Raw genomic sequence first — 21,359 nt, 5'->3', positions numbered from 1 at the left:
TACTTTACAATTAGCTATTTAAAGTTATAGATTTTTGAGTCAGGAATTTAAATTAATAACAAGTTTTAATTCAAAAAATTATATAGATTTAATCCTTTTCGTTTAATTTCCCAGGAATGGTATTACTAAATCTGATTTGAAGTGGCAAAATGAATATGAAAAGTGTGAAAATTTTCACAGACAGACAGGTAGAGAAGAGATATCAGGTGATTAGAAAAGCTTCCAACTCAGATAAAACCTGGGTCCTATCCTTAAGTCGGGCCAATTTCACAGTTTTGATAAAAGGTTTAGTATTCATTACAGTCTGCTTGCGAGATGTCGAGAAAGTCCTTTGAGCAGAGCTCAATAGAAAGCTATTACAAAGTTACCGTCTAAAGCTATATATGTATGACACTACGCTGTGTTGAAAGATGAGTGTTACAAGGATTGCCTGCTGCTTTCTTTTTGTGTTATTGGAATAAAAAAGATTATTTAAGATTACAGAACTCACCTTAACGAATGTTTTCTTTACGTCAGGCGAAGTCCGACAATTAACTAACATTTTAGAAGTTTACATCCCAATATGCAAAATTTATGCAAATTAGATCTAACAGAGCTTGCAGTTACTTGGAAATAGACCTATCTGAAAACTTTAAACAAATCGCCCATAAAGAAAATGTAATTCAAATCCAGTATCTGAAGCATTTGAGAGAGTTCATACCTTGATGCATTATTTATGCAAAATTTGGTTAATATAAGCCTCATATATTCTTGGTATTAAATTAATATTTTTTACCTGGTCCTTTTTCTCGAAAATTCAAGTGGGATCGAGCATCCGAAGCAAGTCTGTCAGTGTGCATCCTTCGATATTTTATCCATGTAAATTGATCATCATATGGCCCATAGTTACTTGGAAATGGTACCTGAACCAAAACATTAAGCTGTTCACTCAGAAAGTAGGTCAGATTCAGCGACTAAAGCAAGTTTATCAGTATGCATACTTAAATGTAACATCCATGCAAGTTTGGTCATCATAGGGCCCATAGTTACTTGAAAATAAGAACTGCGCCAAAAACAACATTTTCACTCATTTACAAAATGTAGGTCATATCCAACATCCAAAGCAAGTCTAGTTGTATGCATCCTTAGATGTATTATCCATGCAAGTCTGGTCATCACAGGGTTCATAGTTACTTTGTATGAGAACTGCACCAAAACATTAACCTGTTCACTCATCCGAAGCAAGTCTGGTTGTTCTCATCACTAGATTTTACACCCATGCAATTTTGGTCATCATAGGGTCTTTAGTTACTTGGAAATAAGACCTTCACCTAAAACTGCACCAAAAATGTTAATCTGCTCCAAAAATATTAACCTGGTCATTCCTTTGCTGAAATTGCAGCATCTGAAACCTCATCTTGTACAATGATACACACTAGAATCATGTTCAATGCATGTATGATCAATATAGGGCAAAGAACTAATTACAAAGACAAAAACCCCATAAACCTTAGTCTGGGACGCAACACCGACGCCGAGGATATTGCATAAGCAAAGCCCCCCCCCCCCTCCCCTTCCCCCCAACCCAACCTCGTTGAGGTGGGTTAAAAATACACTAACTACGATCAATAATATTCAACATCTCTTGATACTTTATGTTTATTTCATAAAAAAAAAAAAATCAACAAACTTTTTAGTATTTACAACCGTTGAAAGAAATGAACGGTATACAATCTCAATGTTTTGTTAATACAAAAAAGATATTGAGATTATAGAAAAAATTCTGGATTGATTTTCGTACTTTTTAAGCAAATCTTATATCAAATAAAGGTTGAATTGACGAGTATTGTTCCTTTACTAAAAGTTATAACTGTTTGATTTTAGTATTTCCCCAAGTCTAGATATAAAGACTGAACAATCGCCCGATTTCTCACCATCTTGGTATTCCAGATATGACTCGTTCTCAACTAGGTCCATCAGATAGAAAGGCATATTTTTCATTGCTTTTTTCTGTAAGATTATTAGAAACAAAACGTTTCCGCCGTTACGAGAATAAATGGCTTCCATTCTCGCCATATTTAATTCAAACATGCACCAATATGAGTTTAAAAAAGGTGACGTCATGATGCAGATAGTTCGTCTGCTACAGTGAATGGCGTTCGTGATATTATCCATTATACCTGTGCCTGGAATAAAATCTCTGTGATGAATACACAGTCGTAAGTCATATTCATTTTCAATCTTTTTTACAAGTTTAACGACAAATTCCTTGTCTTGATCAGCGTATGAGATAAAGGCATCAAAGCGGTAAGAACGTTGATTGACGTCATAACCTTCAACGTTGTGACCCTGATATTTTTCCTTAGCGACATAATACATATATCTGAGCTTCCATCTATATCTAAATACGATTCGACTTACTGTTGCTGTAAAAGAAATAATTATCAATGACGTCAGCATTACAATTATGAGTGTAAACGAGAAACATTTTCTAACATCAAAAACTTTGTCTTTGAATTATGTAGCCACTTTACAAAATACAGATTATCGCAGGAGCACTTTAGTGGGTTGCCCAACAAATTAACATAAATATCTTTATCTTTTGCTATCGAATTTAAGACTTGTATGGTATGTGATCGCACGAATGTCAACTGATTGAAAGATAGATCTAGTACTGTCAGATTTTTCATATGGTCGATTTGAACTGTAAATTCGTTTAAAGAATTAAAACTTAGGTTTAAATTTACCATCAGATCATTTCGTTGGAAAACATGATCTGAAAGTCTGTATATTCGGTTGAAAGATAAATCTAAAGACTTCAATTGGGTTTGATATAAAAATATTTCTCCATTCTTATCTTCGTCAAAAACGTGTCCTAGTGCATTATTGGAAAGATTCAACCACTCGATACCAGTAAAGGGTTCCAAAAAATGTTTCGAAATATAACCACAAAAGTTACTGGAAAAGTCAATAAAACGAACATTTTGAATCCCAGTTAGTGGCCCAATTAATTCATAGATAATATTTCTCTGCGATATAAATGTGTTAATTTGTTTATCGGTCCCATTGGAACTTTAGGGATGGACATTTTATACAAATTGTCATGATAATAAAGAGTCCATAAATTAGGAGGAAAGTAGATGGTGAAGTTGGTAGAACTATCAAGAAATTCAGACATGTATTCATCAAAAGAATTCTCAGTTTTGGTATCACTGTCCTTGTTCTTCCGTAATGCAGAAGATCCCAATTGAACCCCTTGAGATTTTCTGGTGTCACTGCAGTTTTCGAAAAAGTCGCCCACCATCACCACCTGATGGAAAGAGGACTGATAACTCAGGTTCAGTACCTCCAAGCTATGCAGAACAGCAAATTCCATTATGTAAAGACCAAAACCCAACACGTTATCTCCCAAATTCAGGAATCGGAGTGATTTTGGAAGTGTATTTAAAAGACCGCTTTCAAGACTATTGATCCTGTTTGACGCTAAGTTTAATTCCAGTAGATTCGTATATTTTAAATATTCAACATGATATATTTTAAGATTTTGACTGACCCCATAGATGCACTGTAATTTTTCAAAGTTCACCGTTTTAATTTGTGAATTTTTTAAATCAAATGATATATTAGAAATGGCTTCAATGGTCAGCATATTATTGTTCGATATGTCAAGATGTTCAAGATTTAAGAGTTTTTGAAAAGTACCAATGCAGGTATTTAAAAGTTTGTTCCAAGAGACAGTGATATTCCTGAGTTTTCTATATCTTAATAAAGAAGATTCATTTAATGATTGTATATGGTTATGAGACATGTCTAGGTACATCAAGCTCTTTGGAAGGTTCTGTGGTATTTCTTTAAATGAATTATTTTCAAAATTGATGCCAACAACATTTAGTTGAAAATCTGGTGCTGTTTCTGTATTCAAACCACGACTCGAACAATCAGCAAAAACCTTTCCCTTGTGTGTTACGCATGTGCAGAATTACTGGGAGGAAAACCACATCCGGTTCCGGTCTCCAATTGGAAAAAGATCTGAATCAAAATCAGAAGCTTTCCTCTTAATGTCTCCATGACTGAAAACAAAAATTATCATACTATCAAACAAATGAAAATGTGACTCATTAAAACAATCCACAGCGTATTAGAAAAAAGTAGATGCATTATATTAAAATGTAAATATATAAAACATGTCTAATGAATTTTGTGGAGATAATAAACAGTGATCGAGATCATAAGACCATTAAACATCACAAAAAGTGAAGGAGCGGATCAAACACGGATATCCAAAACATCAGATGTGGGATCGGGTACCATGGACGAGTGAGCATCCCCTGCCGACTGCTCACACCTGATGTGTGCTCCTTGTCATGATCAGGACATGACAGAAAAATCCATGGATAACTCAGTCTGTAAATAATTACCTAACAGTCGCTAAGAAAAATCAGTCAGCATTTGACTTAATGATAAATTGTATTTGTTGACAAGTTAAGGTCATTGTATCGACCATAGATCTTACGAAATGATGACTTTAAACGATACTGCTGATATTCCTACTTCGTCAGCTTGTTTGTCAAAACCTTAATTGCCTCGGTTTAGAAATTGCTCATTAAACATGATCCTCCATATCAAGTCAACTGAGGGATACTTAGTATAAACTCCGTATGCAGGCGACAAATGTATTTTTCTGCATAGGTAAGGGAATTTGACAATTAAAAAGTTAAATTCTTCCTGTTTCTCAGAAAACCTGATTGTTAGATAAATATTGATGTCGTTTTCTAGTTAAAGATCAAAATATGAAACATTTGTGTCAGCCTTTATGTTATTTTATTCAAGCTTACCAGGATATATCTTGTCGACATGAAAATGGAAATAACTACATGTATTGCTAATTGGAAATACGTCGTCGACATATTTAAACGTAGAGTTAAAAATCAAAGCAAGTGTTTTCTTCTTTTCATGTGAAAGATATTGAACAAATTCTGCTTCATATGTATAAAAATATAGATATGCTAATAACGAGTGTAATTGGTATCCATGTGGATTCCAAAAGATTTTTTGGAAGACCTGAAAAAATTCAAATTAAATAAGTTTGCACATTTGTGATTAACTAAACCAACCAAACCTAAGTTAAAAATAACAAATAATACGTTACATAGAAAATAAGATATTTGATGAGATTAATTCCATTTCAAAAATACACAGCTATATCATTATACATGTTAAAAAGAAACGCTTCACAAACCATCGTTAAACCTTTAATTACCGATTAAGTGTTCTGGAAAAAAGCCTACATTTTGGACATAAGATATCATGATATTGCATAGGACACACACAATACCAATCAAATTTGTTTTTCAAAATGTATGTTTAATCATGGAAATTCAGTTCATTTATAAAGCTAAACATGAATGATCAATGCGTTAAAACAAATCAAAAACAGCATTACCTCTTTTACGTCTTAGCGCAGGAGACTCCAAAAAACATGACTTAATTGTTTAAGATTCTCTTGGAGATGGGCTATTTGTGTCTAAGAATATGATACCTAAATATTATCTGCCATCTTCGGACTGACATTTCACCTGATGATATCCCATCTAGTTGTTGGACCACATATACTTAATGAATGCATTTCTGAGTCGATAAGGTACTTAAAAAAATAGACTAAGTGGACTTAAATTGATTCCTAAAACTTTAACCGTGTAGGCAGCGATTTGCGTCTTTTTCTGAATTTTATTGGAATTATTTTAATTGAACAAAAAGCAAGTCTTTGTATCGAGATTCATTTTAAATAATGAATAGATATAAGAAGTGAGTAAATCTAAGAAAAAAATGTACAGTTATTTTTAAATAATGACTTCAGAATTACTATGTTTGACTTTATGCAGATCATTTGAACAATTAATCCAAAATCATTATAAACGACAAGAGCCTCGAAGCAGCAAAATCGGGACCGCGCATTCAAATTTTATGAATCAATTACACCTGCTTTTTGATCTATTGCTTATCATCTTATGTTCATTAAATAAGACCTCAAACTAAAAAAAAGAATAAATTACTTCTCATCAACCAACGTTTACACTTATATTTCCTAAAGGATAATGTGGCAGATATATGTTTTGAAATTTATTATAATTATGGCAAAAATGAAACTTACTTTTTATAAATATATTCCTCTAAAAGTTTTTCTCCGACAGAGTTGCAACTTGATGTTTCATGCAACTATATGGAACTAATGTTTCTCAATTTTCAAAATCTTAAAAGAATGCGTTTTGCAAATTATGTACATCTATATATCGTTCTTTTAATTACATTCTTGATTTGCGGATGTTTTTTTAAGTTCTTTACTCTTTTCTAGTCAAGTACACGCCGAAAGAGGATTTAATTACTCGATATTGCACATCATTTCAATTTCAGATCAATCATTTTTATTCAATACTGTACCATGTCTCGAATTTTTATCACCAAATTGTTTTCAATTCCTCTTAATTGATATAAGATATTAAAATGATTCTGATATTTCAATCGAATCGAAAAAGAACAATTTATAGGGTTGGATAATTCAAAATATTTGCGTTTTAAAAAAACAAATAAGTTTTCAATTCACATTTAATTGAACCTTATAGACAAGTAGAGAATATAATTATATCTTTAGCTCTAGTTACAAAGTTTTGTACCCTCTTGTGTTTTTATGTGCAGTGAAATATAGTGTAAAACTATTCATTTTTTTTTTTTTATTTTAAACCGTTTTCAACAGAATTTCAATCTTTTAAACATTGGAAATTAAATCTCAGATATTCTTTTATCTAATTTAAATAGAAAATGAATACAAGGCGGAATAAGAGGCTTTAATTTCTATATTTTAGCAGGTGTACAGGAAAAAAAATTCAATAGGTATATTAACATGGATGTCGGTGCTTTACAGGTCTTACCACGGTATGAAATATTTTAGAAAACTATCAAAAATTAATTCCAGATAACTTAGGGGCCAAATTGATAAGGAAGGTTTTTATTAAGTATATTTTTCTTAATATTTATTTTATATCTAGAAAAACAAGGAAGTGAAATATACATCTCTGCTATAGCACTCATGTGGAGATTCGTTATCAAAGGTTTAGACCAACCTCAAAAGTACAGGGAAAATAAACATCAGAAAAGTAATGTATCGTTGATAATATTTTTAGTCGTTCAATATTGGATTGAAAGTTCTTTTTCAGAAAATATCAAATTTTCACCGATGTCTTTGTGCTCACATACTGAATAAAAGTGTGATGTACTTTTATGTCAAGTTTGTGAATACAAAGCCATGAAACTATATATCGATAAATTGAAAAAAAAAGATCGTTTAATATTTCTTTAATGTAATTCAAATTACAAAGTTTTGAACTTATTTTTCTTTGAAGCTTTCAAACAAAGTTACCATCATAGTCTATGATATGGATCACGTTACTAGAAATGTCAGTTATCAATGTTTGATTACTGACATCAGTAGCGATATTAGATGGTAAAAACGAGCATTTTTCCTCTGATTGGAGGAGTGACCCTGATATTTGAACCTTAAACACCCAGATGAATCGACCACAATGACGGCATTGCAACCAAAGGCAGCCACACAAATATCGCCGTCGCCATTTTCAGTGAGATTTAGCATACCTCCAGTTTTACTACCAAACAAATGTTGTCCCTGACTGTCATATTGGATCTCCCGAAACTCTGTTGTCCCTGTGTATCTCACCACTTTACTCTGTACACCATCTTGTGTGTGCATGCTCACCAGTAGATCTCCATTTGCAGTATAATGTAGACCTCTTCCCAGCCAGTCCGTTAATTCTAAAAGTATCTCAAATATTTTATTCCTGTAAATAAACACTTTGCTGTCGGACCAACCGATTAAGAAAACTGTCTCCTTGTTTGAGTTGACCGTCATTGCTGACACGACATAAGAGGTCTTGACTGTGTGTGACAGAGACCCATTTCTGTCTATAAGTCTCAGTGTATCATCTCGACCACTTATCCAGATCAAGTTTTTTCCCATACAATTTATCTTCCACAACTCCTTCAAGTAAAAGCTTCCTCTGTACGGACTCTGTATGGTAGACAGCACTGTTACAACACGCATTATTTTTAGGACACCCTCTCCATCAGTACTAATTGACATATAGCTTTTCGAAAACTCCTCGTCAGGCTTGCAAGCAGGAAAAATACCAACATTTTCTTTTCTTTTCTTTTTGGGAGAGCATTCATCAACTTCATACAAATCTGTTTTATCAGCCATGTGCATTTAAGAGTGCAATAAAGTGCACATTTCACACATGTCCAGAGATTAATACAGTAAAGTTTAAACAGGAAAAGAACACGACCTATAGTCAATGATGTCCTGTTCCTCAGCAATAGGCTCTGGTTGCATGTCTGATAAAATAAAAAGAAAATGAATCTTCATCATTAGCATCAAGTCTTCGTCTTAGTATATTCATTTAGCTATTATAGCAGATTGATATCCACGTAAAGGAGGAATGTAACAAAGAATCCTTGTCTTTCTTGGAAAAACAACATCCTTACCAGACTGATATGTCTGCTGCAGGCCTGTAGCAAGTCTGCTGCAAGCTTACAGCAAACAAAATTGTTCGCAAGAAGAAAATTTTCTTGTTCGCAGATGATTGCCGCTAGCTGCGATCTTGCAGCAAACATTGCAGTAATTGCTGGAAGCTTGCAACAAATTCGCAGGAACCCAACATGTTTACAAGAACATCGCAAGAAACATACACGCCAATTTAATGTTCGCATCAAGTTAGCAGGAAACATTTCATTATTCGAATTTTTGCTGGAAGTTCGCAAGAACATTAAACAAGTCAAATCAGCCAATGAAATGCAGATTCTACTGCGGTCAACACAGAACTGGCTATTTTGAAATGTTTGAATTGAAGTTGTACATGTTTCAGTATTTTGTTAGGATTGACATGTACATGCAGTTAGTTATTTTTTTTTCATTTATTTATTTACTAGCTATTAAAAAAAAAGTTCCATTGTAAGGAAGAAATAAATTACCAATTAATTGCATCTTGTGATGCTAGAGAACATATGCATGTGCTGTATGAACTTTTAATATGTATTTTAAAAAAATAGTTTTTCATTTGATTTAGTTCGAAGCATGTTTGAGCGTAATAACTGTCTTTTTAAAAGAACTAGATTTTAGTATTGTTTTTTGAAAACATTGTTTTTTGCGAAGATTAATGACATGTACATGCAGTTAGTTATTTTTTTTTCATTTATTTATTTACTAGCTATTAAAAAAAAGTTCGTGAGTTCATTAAAAAAAAAATCTAAAGGGAACCCTTACCCCTGTTGTTTTTTTTTTCACAAAAGGTACAAAGTCATTTCAATATTCTTTGGATGAAACAGGTGTTCGCAAAATAAATAAATAAATAAATATATTTATTTTTACAATTAAACAAATTAAACCATTCTTTATATCCCAATTTTTTTTTTCAGACGTATTTCATATAAACTGTTTAATCTTAGTATGTGCTACAAAGTATTTATGAAGCATATTAAAATAACTTTTAATTATTTCACTTTCATGATGGATATCAATGTAATCTCATTATGCACACTCTTTATCCGTCAATAGCTTCTTTGGTACTTTAATTATGTTTTGATTAAAAAAAACAGACTCAGTTCTCATACAAAGAGAAAATGTTATTATAAATGTATATTATTGCAAACTGTACACGGTCACTCTGTCACAAAATAAACAAGATATAACGGTCACTAACATGAGGCCCAGGGGCCACATTGTGCACCTGAGCAATTGGCCAGCAAAAACACTTATCAGATCAGTACTGAAAGTTTACTGGGGAGGGGGGGTCATGATTTGAACTTTGAACAAACTAGAATCTACAATGCCTGAGGATGATTCCACATGAGTTTCATCTTTACTGGCCCAGTGGTTCTTGAGAAGAAGATTTTTAAAGATTTTCCTATATATTCCTATGTAAAACTTTGATCGGCCATTTTGGCCCCATCTTACCCCTGGAGGTCATGTTTTGAAAAAAAAAAAACTTGAATCTACACTACCTGAGGATGATTCCACATGAGTTTCATCTTTCATGGCCCAGTAGTTCTTGAGAAAAAGATTTTTCCGATATATTCCTATGTAAAACTTTGATCGGCCATTTTGACCCCACCCTACCCCTGGGGGTCATAATATGAACGAACTTGAATCTACACTACCTGAGGATGATTCCATATGAGTTTCATCTTTCCTGACCTTGTGGTTCTTGAGAAGAAGATTCTTTAAAAATGCCATTAATTTTTCTCTATTTCATAATTATCTCCCCTGAGAAATGGGCGTTGCCCTTCATTTGAACAAACTTGATTCCCCTTCACCCAAAGTTACTTTGTGCCAAGTTTGGTTGAAACTGGTCTAGTGGTCCTGTAGAAGAAGATGAAAATGTAAAAAACTGCGACAACGACGACGACAACGACGACAACAACGGCAGACGACGGACAAATTTTGATCAGAAAAGCTCACTTTAGCCTTCGGCTTAGGTGGGCTAAAAAAGATAATAGGTGTCATGACAGCATACCCAGAGTTAATTACTGGTAAACATCAATGGCTTTGATGTTCTCTCAGAAGCGTGTTAGGGTTTTGAAAACCGTTTTTTTTTTCAATTAAAACAAAGTATCAAAAATCTAATTCACAGATTAATATTGTGCATTATCAGACGATTATTTTGATATACATCATGGACTTAAAATAATAAAAAGTTGTTTTGATATGCTAATAAAATACTTTGTAGCACATTTTAATTTGCAACTGTTTATGTAAAATAAAGTTAAAAAAACAAATTCTTGGGGATACAAATGATTAATTAGTTGTAGTTTAAATTAAAAAAATAAATATATAAATAGATTGATATTGTTATAATTTTTTTTGGTATTTTTCATTTATTTTATTCATTTATTTTCCTTGCATTTTTTTTCGCTGTAATCTGTTTTTTTTTTCATTAAATAATGAAGTGATTCTGTACCTTTTGTAAAAAAAAAAGAAACGAAACAAAACAAAACTGCAGGGGTACTGTTGCATTTTGGATTATTTTATTTTTTAAAAGGAATACAATAATTGATTTTTAACTATAGCAAAGCTCGTTGCAAAGCAACGAGTAGGTCTTCCGTCCTGCTTGACAGGAAGTATTTTCATTTTTAACACAAATGAGAAATAACGCCCAAATTGCTTTGAATCCTTTAAAGCTATGTTAATTCATGCAAAAATAAGCCTTTTTTTGCTACTTCCGGCTTGACCGGAAGTGACGACGACGCACGAAAAATTAATTTTTAAGCTCCCAGAGACATATGTTACCCAAAAACTTGTCAAAAATACGCGTTTTCCGACTACTTCCGGTTTGGCCGAAAGTGACGACGCTGGACGTATTTTGACGACTCCATTAGATTAAGCTTGACCATTTCAACAACTTTGCTATTTTGATGTATAACAAATTCTCAATGCTTTTTGAGATATCTGGAAAAAACTTTTGGCCCCTCTAGATCCCTTAATTTAGGGGTCAGCCCTTTTTCCGACATATCATTTAAAAGATCTATTAATTTTACACAAATTATTTTCTATATATTTTAACAAAATATTTTTAGTTTAGAAGATAAAAGGCAAAATATGCGTAATTTTTGGTTCTTTTAAGCGTTCTAATTTTTGACCCCTATATAGCGTCATTTTAAATAGAGAAATCGAAAAACAAAAACCGATGTGCACAACTTCAATCCTTTAATTATTTAAAATCAGTAGAACTTCTGCTCCAGCTTTATCCGTCTCTGAGCCTTTGTCTGGAAACAAAAGCCTATAAATTTTCGTTTAAAGGGAAATAACTCAAAACCGGAAGTGACTTTTTGAAATTTTAGTCAGCATTCTGATAGAGTTTATAAATGTCTATATCCTCTGAAAATTTGAGCGAAATCCGTTGAAAAATGAGTGAGATATGAGGCCTCAAAGTTGCGGTCTAGGAAGCAGAAAAAAAAAGAATAATAATCTTTACCAACAGAATCAGTAGAAGGTTTTCCGTTGGAAACGGAAGACTTCAATGAATAGTAAATTAAGAAAAATAAATAAACTTCTTAACTGCAAGTATTATATCATTATAAAAAAAACCCCTTTTTTATATTTCAAAATTGACGATACAAACAAATTAAATCACAATATGTATACCTGAAAATGACATTTCTTTGGCTTATTCTATTTAAACCGACTTACGATAAAATATGTGTCTATGTATATTTGAAGCATATTAAAACATATTAAAACGTATTTTACTTCAATGATGAATATCTAAATAATCGTCTCATTATGCACAATCTTTACCCATCATTAGTTTCTTTGATACGTTTATTTTGTTTTGATTAAAAAAAATAGGTTCTCATACAAATCAAAAATGTTATTTCAAACAGCTGCAAAAGTTTACGGTCGCTCTGCCACAAAATAAACAAAGTATAGCGGTCGATGAAAAGACATTAGGTGTCATGACTGTGTTCCCCGAGTTAATTAGATAGATTCAATAAATTCGAATTCATTAAGGATATTTTGACTGAAAAATCTGTACATGTAGACATAATGTTTATGTTTTAGTATCAATTTGTAAGAGTGGAATGTGTGCATATTTTTTACCATTCCCTGTCCTTGAAGAGTTATACCTCTTTGCATTTTATAAAAAAATCATTTCTAGAAAAAACATTTTTGATATTAAAAACGTTTTCAATCGTTTTTTTTTCTTAATAATCATAATGCATCTACCCACCATAACATTTTGTGATGTTATTTGTTTTTTTTTTCGAAAACGTCCTAGACCCAGTAGACCTCAATGCATTCTTCATTAATTATTTACTGTTCTGGTGATTATAAATTTATAAAAATTCTCTTGGTAAATCCTTTTCTATTCTAAACTGTTTTGAATTAGCTTTTTTAATTCAATATGGTTATTAAATGTTAGAAAATTATGTCCTTTTATGGATCGGATATCTTAACACACACACACACACACTAAATACACTTCATTAAAAGAATGATTTACAAACTGATTATTATGAATAAAACTTGCACTATAGCTTAGATAAAAAACATAGCCAACAAAAATATATGTTAAATACGTAATATAAAACCAAAACACATCACCACCGCCATTTTAATTTGTTTTTCGGGGAATTTTTTTTGTATACTCTGGTTTCATTTATATCCGTTGCGAACCAATTTTAGAGGAAAGCATTCTTAGGCAGATCCACAATATTGAAAGTTCTTGAATCAAGAGATTTGTTTTCATTTGTATAGGCAATGCTTTTGTTTACGAAATTACGTATCCTCAAAACGTATGTTTTACAAAATCCATGTAAATTGATGCCAGCGAAAATTATTGAAACCACAGTATGTTACAAAACTCAAGCTGTGAAGAACTTAAAAAATTGCATGCAGTCAACGGTTACACAAGCTGTTATAATATATGAATTAAGATAAACATTGTTTGGAATATATAGTAAACCTCGCATACATTTTTTTTTAATTCGATAAGTATATGCCAGATTGAGTGTCCAACAATGACACATGTATGAAAGTTATCAATTAATGTTTTTTTATTCAGGTGAGAAGGACGGGGCCTCCACCAGTCTCAAACAATGTCAGGATCTTCTGATGGAGGTAAAGACAGAGAATGCCCAGCTGAAGGGGAAAATCCAGGTCACCGAGAGTCAGGCGGAGGCCCTTCAAAGGGGGGGAAAGAGGAGGTAGAGAATGAGTGGAGGCTCTTCAAAGGGGAAAAGATAAGGTCGGTAGTGAAGGAGTGAAGGCCTTACAAAGGGGGGAAAGAGGAGGTACATAGTGAATGAGTGGAGGCCCTACAAAAGGGGAAAGAGGAGGTGCATAGTGAATGAGTGGAGGCCCTACAAAGCATCTTTTGGTGGAAGGGGATTTAATGGTAAAAATTGAAGCGCCAAGTACTCCCTCAAAGGGAGCAAATCAAGAAAAGAAAAAAATAGTGGGCCATTAAAAAATCTTTCTCTCAAGAACCATTGGGCCAGAAAAGCTGAAACTTATGTTGAAGTAACCTGGAGTAGTTTAGTTTCAGGGACTTATATAGGAAATAAAAAAAATCTTTTTTCTAAGAACTACCTGACCAGAAAAAAATGAGAGTTAGGTGAAGGCATCCTGGAATAGTGTAGATTCTAATTTGATCAAATCATGACCCACAGAGGTAGGATGGAGTCAAAGTAGGTATGACAAAGGGGTAGGGAATCTGGAAAAGAAGATAAATGGCCATATTTACTAAAGCTAGGAATGTGGCCAATGGGCTTCTTGTTTCATTTTTCATTTTGGAGCCTTGTTCAAAAGTTTTCTAATGATACTACAGCATTACATTCTAAATATGAACATGTATTAAAATCACATTTAACATTTTTGGGTTAATTGATATTGAATAAATTCAAGGTTTATTTTAACATAGAACACAATGCAGCTACTTCCTAAAGCACTTAAAAGACTTGAATAATAAAATCTCTGAGTCAAACATTGTTTTTAACTCTTGGCTTCTTTTTCAGAAAGGAAAAACTGTGCACTTTCAAAGGAAATATGATGATGTCTTGAATGTAATCATCTATACTGTTCTTCACTCTAGATATTTGATGATTTGAATGATTCCAGTATCTTGGTCTCCAATCACAAGATTTTGATCTGAATCAATGCTGAGTCCTCCATTACATGGATGTTCTATATAACATATAAAGTTACCATTACAGTCTATAATGTTGACAATGTCGTTTGAGTTGTCATTTATCAGTATTTGCATATTGACATCAGCGGCAATTTTAGATGGTTTAAACTCTCTGTACTTTGATTGTTTGGAGAGGTTGCCTGTATACTTGAATCTTAATCTTCCAGAAGAATCCACAACAACAACAGCCTTCCCAGCATTGTCAGCAACACAAATGTCACCATTACCATTCTCAGCCAGGAGAAGCACAGCTGTACTAACAGTAGAAAACAGAGGTTGTCCCTGACTCTCATACTGGATACTCTGAATTGTTTTGGTCTCTAAATATCTCACTACTCTACTTTGTTCATGATCATTAGTACGCATGCTCACTAGTAGATCTCCATTCATTGTAAAACATAGACCAACTGAAAACCATCCAGGTGTGCTTAGCAGTACCTTTACTTTGTCATTATTATGCATATAAATTTTGGTCTTTTTTTGAGTGAACATTACCGAAAACACTGGTTCCTGTTGTAAATTAATGGTTAATGCCAACACATAATCATTTGTTTTAATTGTTTGTAGAATAATCCCAATCCTGTCTATTTTTTTGATTGTTTTGTCATTTCCACTGATCAAGATCTTATTTCTCCCCACACACTGCACTCTCCATAGCTTATCCCCATGACCATAAGGACTTTGTATGGTGCCTAGTACTACAGGCTCTTCCATCATTTTCAGCATTCCAGGCTTTTTCTGTCCTTCATTTCTAGTCTGAAGAAAACCGAACAGTTCTACAATTTTGTTTTCTTTAATAATACCAGGGAGTAACTTTGGACAAGAAAAAATTGGTAATTCTGGGCTTTTTCGGAAATCCTCATTCCTTGACTGATAGTTAAGAATGGCTGTGGCATCATTAGCTTTAAGAAGATCTTTATTTCTTTTTACAATTTGATTGACTTCTTTTGCATTTTTTTCTGTTGAAGACTGGCTTTCTTTGATCTTTCTTGTAGCTTCTTTCTTTTGATTGCTTACTTCTTCTGTGAGCTGAATGCTTTTTTTACGTACAGCTTTACAGATTTTATCTTCTTGTTCTTTAATGGCGGAGAGAACTTTGTCAAACTCAGCAGTTGTAAGTAGATTGATGTTTCTGTATTTTGGATCAATTGTATTTTCCAGTTCTTCTGTGTCAGAAATAATATTCTGTTTATGTTCTTGAATAATATAATTGATATTGGTAAACTCATGCTTCTTATGTGAATCCATTAGGCATTGAAGACATATTGGTATTTCACAGTTTTTGCAATACGTCTCACACTGGTATTTTTTGTGTATCAGACAAGATGGAAGAATAACCGAGTGTTCTTTTCTGAAAGTGTACTCTACAACTTCATGTCTTCTTGATTTGTCGGCCATGTGTTTTGGTATGCATGATAGGCAGAGTTCAACGTGACAAAGATTACAGTGATGTTCTACAGGGTTTGAGCACAGTTGACACCGGATAATATCCTGTCCCTGGGCGGTAGCCATATCTACTGTAATCTGAGATTAAAATAAAACTAAATTTACGTGTAGGTTGAAGTACACAGTATTGATATAATCAGTGAATTTCATATTAGATTTAATTCTGATGTTGATGCATGTGCATACATCATTTGAGATGCTTGTTGTACGCAAGTCAATTATACAAACTCACAAACTTAACAAATCATTATACTTAGGAATTAAAAAAAATCTGATTATAGTTTCAGCATCTTATTGGTAATGTTGATTTCATAAAAAAAGTATTAGAAAGACTCAATCTCATACTCACTATTTCCTGTCAATTCTCCATAATTTTGTTTTTTTACTTCCGTTTTAAGATTGCCTAATAAATTTTTAGGATCAATATACAGTTTGTTTCCTTGTGTTATCGGGTGATTTAAATATTCAATTGAAAGTTTTAAGTTGGGTCACCATCACAGCTTTATAGATAAACATTATAAAGGAACAATAGTTAGTCATGCACAAATAGGACCTTTAAAAATACTCTGTTCAATTTATCTGCAAATTTCTTTTTCGTCTTTTTTCTATTGGAATGATTAATTTAAATTTGTTTGTGTGTTTGGATTATTTAGCATATGGATTTATTTTTTTTAAATATTATGAATAAACATATAGAGGTTTTTTAAAAATATTATATGACGTGTTCTTCTATTATATAATTAAGTGCACCCAAAATTTATGATAATTAATCGAGAATGTTCAAGTGCTGCTAAGTTGAAATTATTAAAATTGGTTTGCTTATATTTTTAGCTCACCTCAGGTTACCTATTGCTATCCGTTTTCGTCCGTCGTCGTTCGTCGTGCGATGTGCGTCTTGCGTTTGCATTTAAACATTTTCAGCTTCTTCTCTGAAACGAGTGAACCAAATTCAACAATAGTTTGCCATATGGTTTCTATGGGTGAAGAGTAACAAAAGTTGTGAATTTCATGCCCCCCCCCCCCCCCTGGGGCCTGAAGGGTAGTTCAAAACCACTTATATTAGTGCAGTCTTTAAAAACTTCTTCTTAACTCCTCGAATTTAAAATGAGTGTAATCAGAAATGAGTCCTCTACCCCAATTGTGAATTTTATGGCCTCAGGGTGAGGGGTTCTGGTGTTCAGGCGGGGCTCTATTGATTATATTGTGAAAATGCATTATTTCTTTGAAAATCTCCTTTTCTGCTTCTGGATATTAAATAAGCAAACTAAGTAAATAGTTACGATGAGCAAGAGTGCCATTTTCAAAATTGTGAATTTAATTGCCCCAGGGTCAGGGGTTTTGGTGTTAGGATGGGGCTATTGATTACATAGTGAAAATGCATTTATTCTTTGAAAATCTTCTTCTCTGTTTCCAGGTATCAAATAAACTTACTAGGTACATAGTTGTGATGAACAAGAGAGCCTCTTTCAAAATTGTAAATTGTATTGCCCCTGGGTCTGGGTTTCTGGTGTTAGGGCACAGCTCTATAATGATTATATAGTGAAAATACATTACATCTACGCAAGTGAGTTAAGGCTACATATGGAGGTTTTTATGGAAAATATTAATTAAAGTCCAGAATTGCTCTATATACCGCACAGAAAATGTTAAGACTTGTTTTCTAATACATTCTTATTACCCACGACAGTACACATTATGACGTCATATTATGACGTCATCGACCTCTACTACACAAGTTTATAATAAACATCAACAAAATCGCTTTGGCGCAAGTGCATACCTTACTTAGTTTTACAGAATCAATGTATAAAATACGCAGGATATTCTAAGGATTTAAGATATTGCTGCACAGATGTCAGCACTGCAATTGTTTAATTACTAGTCGTGCAGTTTTAAGTTTAAACAGGGTAAAAATTCACAGTCCAGTGTAATTTTTATAGATCGGAAAAGTGCATAGGATTTGTGCAGCAATTTTAATAATTGTAAGAATACTCTCCTTAATATTATACATTGTTTATTTTAAATTAGATAGGATATACCCTTGCGCCGACGTGATTTTGTTGATGTGATTTATTATAATGAGAAAGTGTGCCTCTACCAAAATTGTGAATTTCAAAGCCCCTTGGTCAGGAATACCAAAGAAGGGAGGCTCTACTTATATTCTGAAAATGAATTGTTTGAAATCTGCTCCTTGGTATTAATCTAACATTTTTGATAAGCAAGTGTGCCTTTTCAAAGATTTTGCAATATTTAAACCTGTGAGGGGTTCATGTGTGGTAGGGGCGCTTCTGATTATTGCTGAATATTATTGATTAGTTGAAATACATTTTTTGTTCCCCTACCCTGCATGTGGGTATTAAGTAAACAAACTAATCAATTGCTATGCGCAGTACAGTTAAGGCAACACATGAAAAAAATATGGTAATGAAGTCATAATGAGGTCTGACGTCATGACAGTTGCTCCGCCCTGATTGATCCATATAAGGAAATAGTGCTCAAAATAATTATTTACCGATATTTGCAAGAATTTGTAACAAACAGCAATATTTTCATGTTTAAATGGAAAATAATTAGTGATTTTCTCGTATGTAAAATAGCATGTCTTTAAGATAATTCTCTTTTTAATGTGTCGTTTGTCTGCATTCGGCTTCAGTCAAGCGCTTGCACGCGGTGACACGGAATGTTGTTTACATCTAAAAAACGTGGCGACATCAGCTGAGATTTGCAGTGGATTTAAATGCAATAACCACACAATCTTTAAAGAAAATGGGGATAAAATAAGAGACAAGCCATCGCTTCTCCCTTTTACGAGAATATGAGAACATTATTTCAGAAAATATCGGAAAACTGAGACGATCTGCAGCAGCTCCGTAGATCCATCACTGTAATATTCCAGGCCAGGTATGTATGCGCTTATGTAGGTACATGTATAGATCTACAATATGTATACATGCTTTTATCAACATCAAAGAAAAACCCCGAGTAAGTGCATGTTCATTTAGATGTATTATTTATCACAGTCAGTGAAAAATTGTATTGCATTGCCTTGTGTGTAACAGCCCCCCCCCCCTACTAAGTTGCACACTTTTTAGAATTATTGAAATTTAACTGCAATAAATACATGTATGTATTGATCGAGTTCCTGTCAATTAGCTCATTTTCTTTGAGACAATATGTGTAGTAATGGAGGTCATCAATAACACAAAGAAGAAGGTATGGTTTTAGCTATGTTGCGCCCTAAAAATGTAATGACATCAAAAAGTTTTGAAACTGGCTTAAATATTAGTTAAATAAATGACTCTGATAAATCAGGAAAGAATATGGCGTGAAGGTTTACCATTCTGCAAATATGACGTCATTAATGTGAAGCATTTCTCTATTTTCAACTAAACAGAAAAAGCCTCAAAATGGCACATTTCAAGGGTGATTTTCCTTTAGAAAACAGTGTCCACAGCCGTCGCCCACGTTAATTTTTTGATATTTTGTGCAAAATTCAATAACAAATCACATATTTCAAGATCTTTGTGGGCGATGCCTGTGGACAATGTTTTCTGAAAGAAAATTCAATTGAAAATTGGTGTCTTCTGCAACTTTTTAAGAAAATACGGGAAAATACACATTTTATGACGTCATAATTAGCATTTGAAAACACGTGTGAGAAAAATGACTTGTATGATTTTTCTGCATTGAATTTCAATTATTTAAAAAGCATGAGTTTTCAACTTTTACACCGGTTTCATTTTTTAGAAAATCACAGGGCAAAAGTTGTATGGAAACCATACCTTCCTCTTTAAACTAAATTAAATGAGATGTTTCATTGTTTCAGTCAATGATTCACCAGTGACTAGGCCTTGTCTTTTGACATACAAACATGCTACACAATTAAAAAAAAAATCAGTATAATTATGTTGAAAACATAAAACCTTCAGATCTTTGGTTGTAATAATCTAGAATTTCTAAATTAATGAATTCCAAAATATATATATATATATATATATTCATTTTTTTGTTTAGATTACATGTACAATAAAATATTTATATAATACTTTTATCATTGTAGCCGTCCAGAGTTTCAGGCTTAAAGAATGAATAGATAAAAAATGCATCATTTCTCCACTGGGTATGTACACTTCTAAAGCATTTCACATTTTTAAAGTATGCATGTGCATGTTATATAATTTTGTTGTGTTTTTTTTTCATTTTGGTAAAAGTGAAACTCAGAATTTTGTTTAGAAAATATTCTATCAATAACTGTTGTAAATGTCAGAGGTTTCACTTTTTGTTTTGTAACACAATTTTTTTGCCATTTACATGAATACATAAATTCACAACAGTATAAAATGTAAAATAATTTGTTTTGTCAGATGTGATGCCATTTTATTCTACAATGTATATTTAGTAATCTCATAGCATATAACTGCATATATATTGTGTTGTAGGCCTAGCTATTCCCAAATGTTGGACTAATGGATTCATTCAGGCAGCAAGTTAATCCATCATTTAAGGAAAATGGTATGCTAAGTATTAGCTATAAACTATACAATATTCCTAGCAGGATTATTGAATTGTTTTGAAAATGATTAAAAACTAACAGAATAATTGAAAACATGTATATGCATTCTATGTTAAATGTTTCAATGCATTTTTTTTATTTCACCTTTTTAAACACAAATTACTTTCAATAATGGTATTTTCTGATTTTCTTATATTTTCAGAATTCATTTTATCCACAAGAACATGAAGTGATGGAAATAATTTGCACCTGCCCAGCATTCCTACAGTCTGTCATTGGATTTGTAAAGAAATGTCTATTAAATAAATTTTGTAGATACAGACCCTGAGACGTGCTACTACCCCACACGCTCGCTGCACGAACGGTACACGAACGCTACACAGTTTGCACGAAACGCTGCACGGTTTACACGAAACGCTACACGGTTTGCACGAAACGCTACATGGTTTACACGAAACGCATTGCACAAAAGGCTGCACGGTTTACACGAAAGGCTGCACGAAACGCTTTGTACACGTTTCTCACACGCTTTGTGCACGATTCTCGCACGGTTTGGCCTCGGTTTGGATTTTTCTTTTCGGAATATCTCGGGCATTTTTACCGCTTTATCATTAATTCAATGAAAATCGCTCAAAAAGTCGCATTAAGCAGCTGTTTAAATTAAATTT

At 32.9% G+C, this 21,359-nt stretch overlaps 2 protein-coding genes, 1 long non-coding RNA gene and 1 pseudogene across 3 annotated transcripts; 1 reads left to right on the top strand and 3 right to left on the bottom strand.

The window, feature by feature from the left end:
- Positions 1–1,692: 1,692 nt before the first annotated feature.
- Positions 1,693–3,955, bottom strand: LOC134248808 (toll-like receptor 4; annotated as a pseudogene).
- Positions 3,956–7,438: 3,483 nt separating this feature from the next.
- Positions 7,439–8,248, bottom strand: LOC134248800 (uncharacterized). The gene has a single exon (XM_062731184.1). It carries the CDS (start codon positions 8,246–8,248, stop codon positions 7,439–7,441), a length of 810 nt encoding a protein of 269 aa, XP_062587168.1.
- A 6,379-nt stretch (positions 8,249–14,627) lies between these two features.
- Positions 14,628–16,244, bottom strand: LOC134248790 (uncharacterized). The gene is made up of 2 exons (XM_062731174.1): positions 15,750–16,244; positions 14,628–15,488 (listed from the first exon to the last, which is right to left on the bottom strand). Exons 1-2 carry the CDS (start codon positions 16,242–16,244, stop codon positions 14,628–14,630), a joined length of 1,356 nt encoding a protein of 451 aa, XP_062587158.1.
- A 3,996-nt stretch (positions 16,245–20,240) lies between these two features.
- On the top strand, positions 20,241–20,972 carry LOC134248731 (uncharacterized). The gene is made up of 3 exons (XR_009988118.1): positions 20,241–20,298; positions 20,618–20,690; positions 20,894–20,972. It is a non-coding gene; the product is annotated as an uncharacterized LOC134248731 (long non-coding RNA).
- The last annotated feature ends 387 nt before the right edge of the window (positions 20,973–21,359 follow it).

Source organism: Saccostrea cucullata, unplaced genomic scaffold (genome assembly GCF_032062105.1).
Source record: "Saccostrea cucullata isolate Sc308-1 unplaced genomic scaffold, CSIRO_AGI_Scuc_v1 ctg1511, whole genome shotgun sequence".
Classification (NCBI taxonomy): domain Eukaryota; kingdom Metazoa; phylum Mollusca; class Bivalvia; order Ostreida; family Ostreidae; genus Saccostrea; species Saccostrea cuccullata.
Note: the sequence above shows the minus strand (reverse complement) of the source record. Positions and strands in the feature narration are given on the sequence as shown.

Bases quoted from the DNA above. Each gene is read 5' to 3' on its own strand.
- LOC134248800 (XM_062731184.1), bottom strand. From the start codon at position 8,248: ATGGCTGATAAAACAGATTTGTATGAAGTTGATGAATGCTCTCCCAAA.
- LOC134248790 (XM_062731174.1), bottom strand. From the start codon at position 16,244: ATGGCTACCGCCCAGGGACAGGATATTATCCGGTGTCAACTGTGCTCA. The intron at 15,489-15,749 runs GTAAGCAATCAA...GGTTTTCTTCAG, and splicing joins GCATTCAGCTCACAGAAGAA to ACTAGAAATGAAGGACAGAA.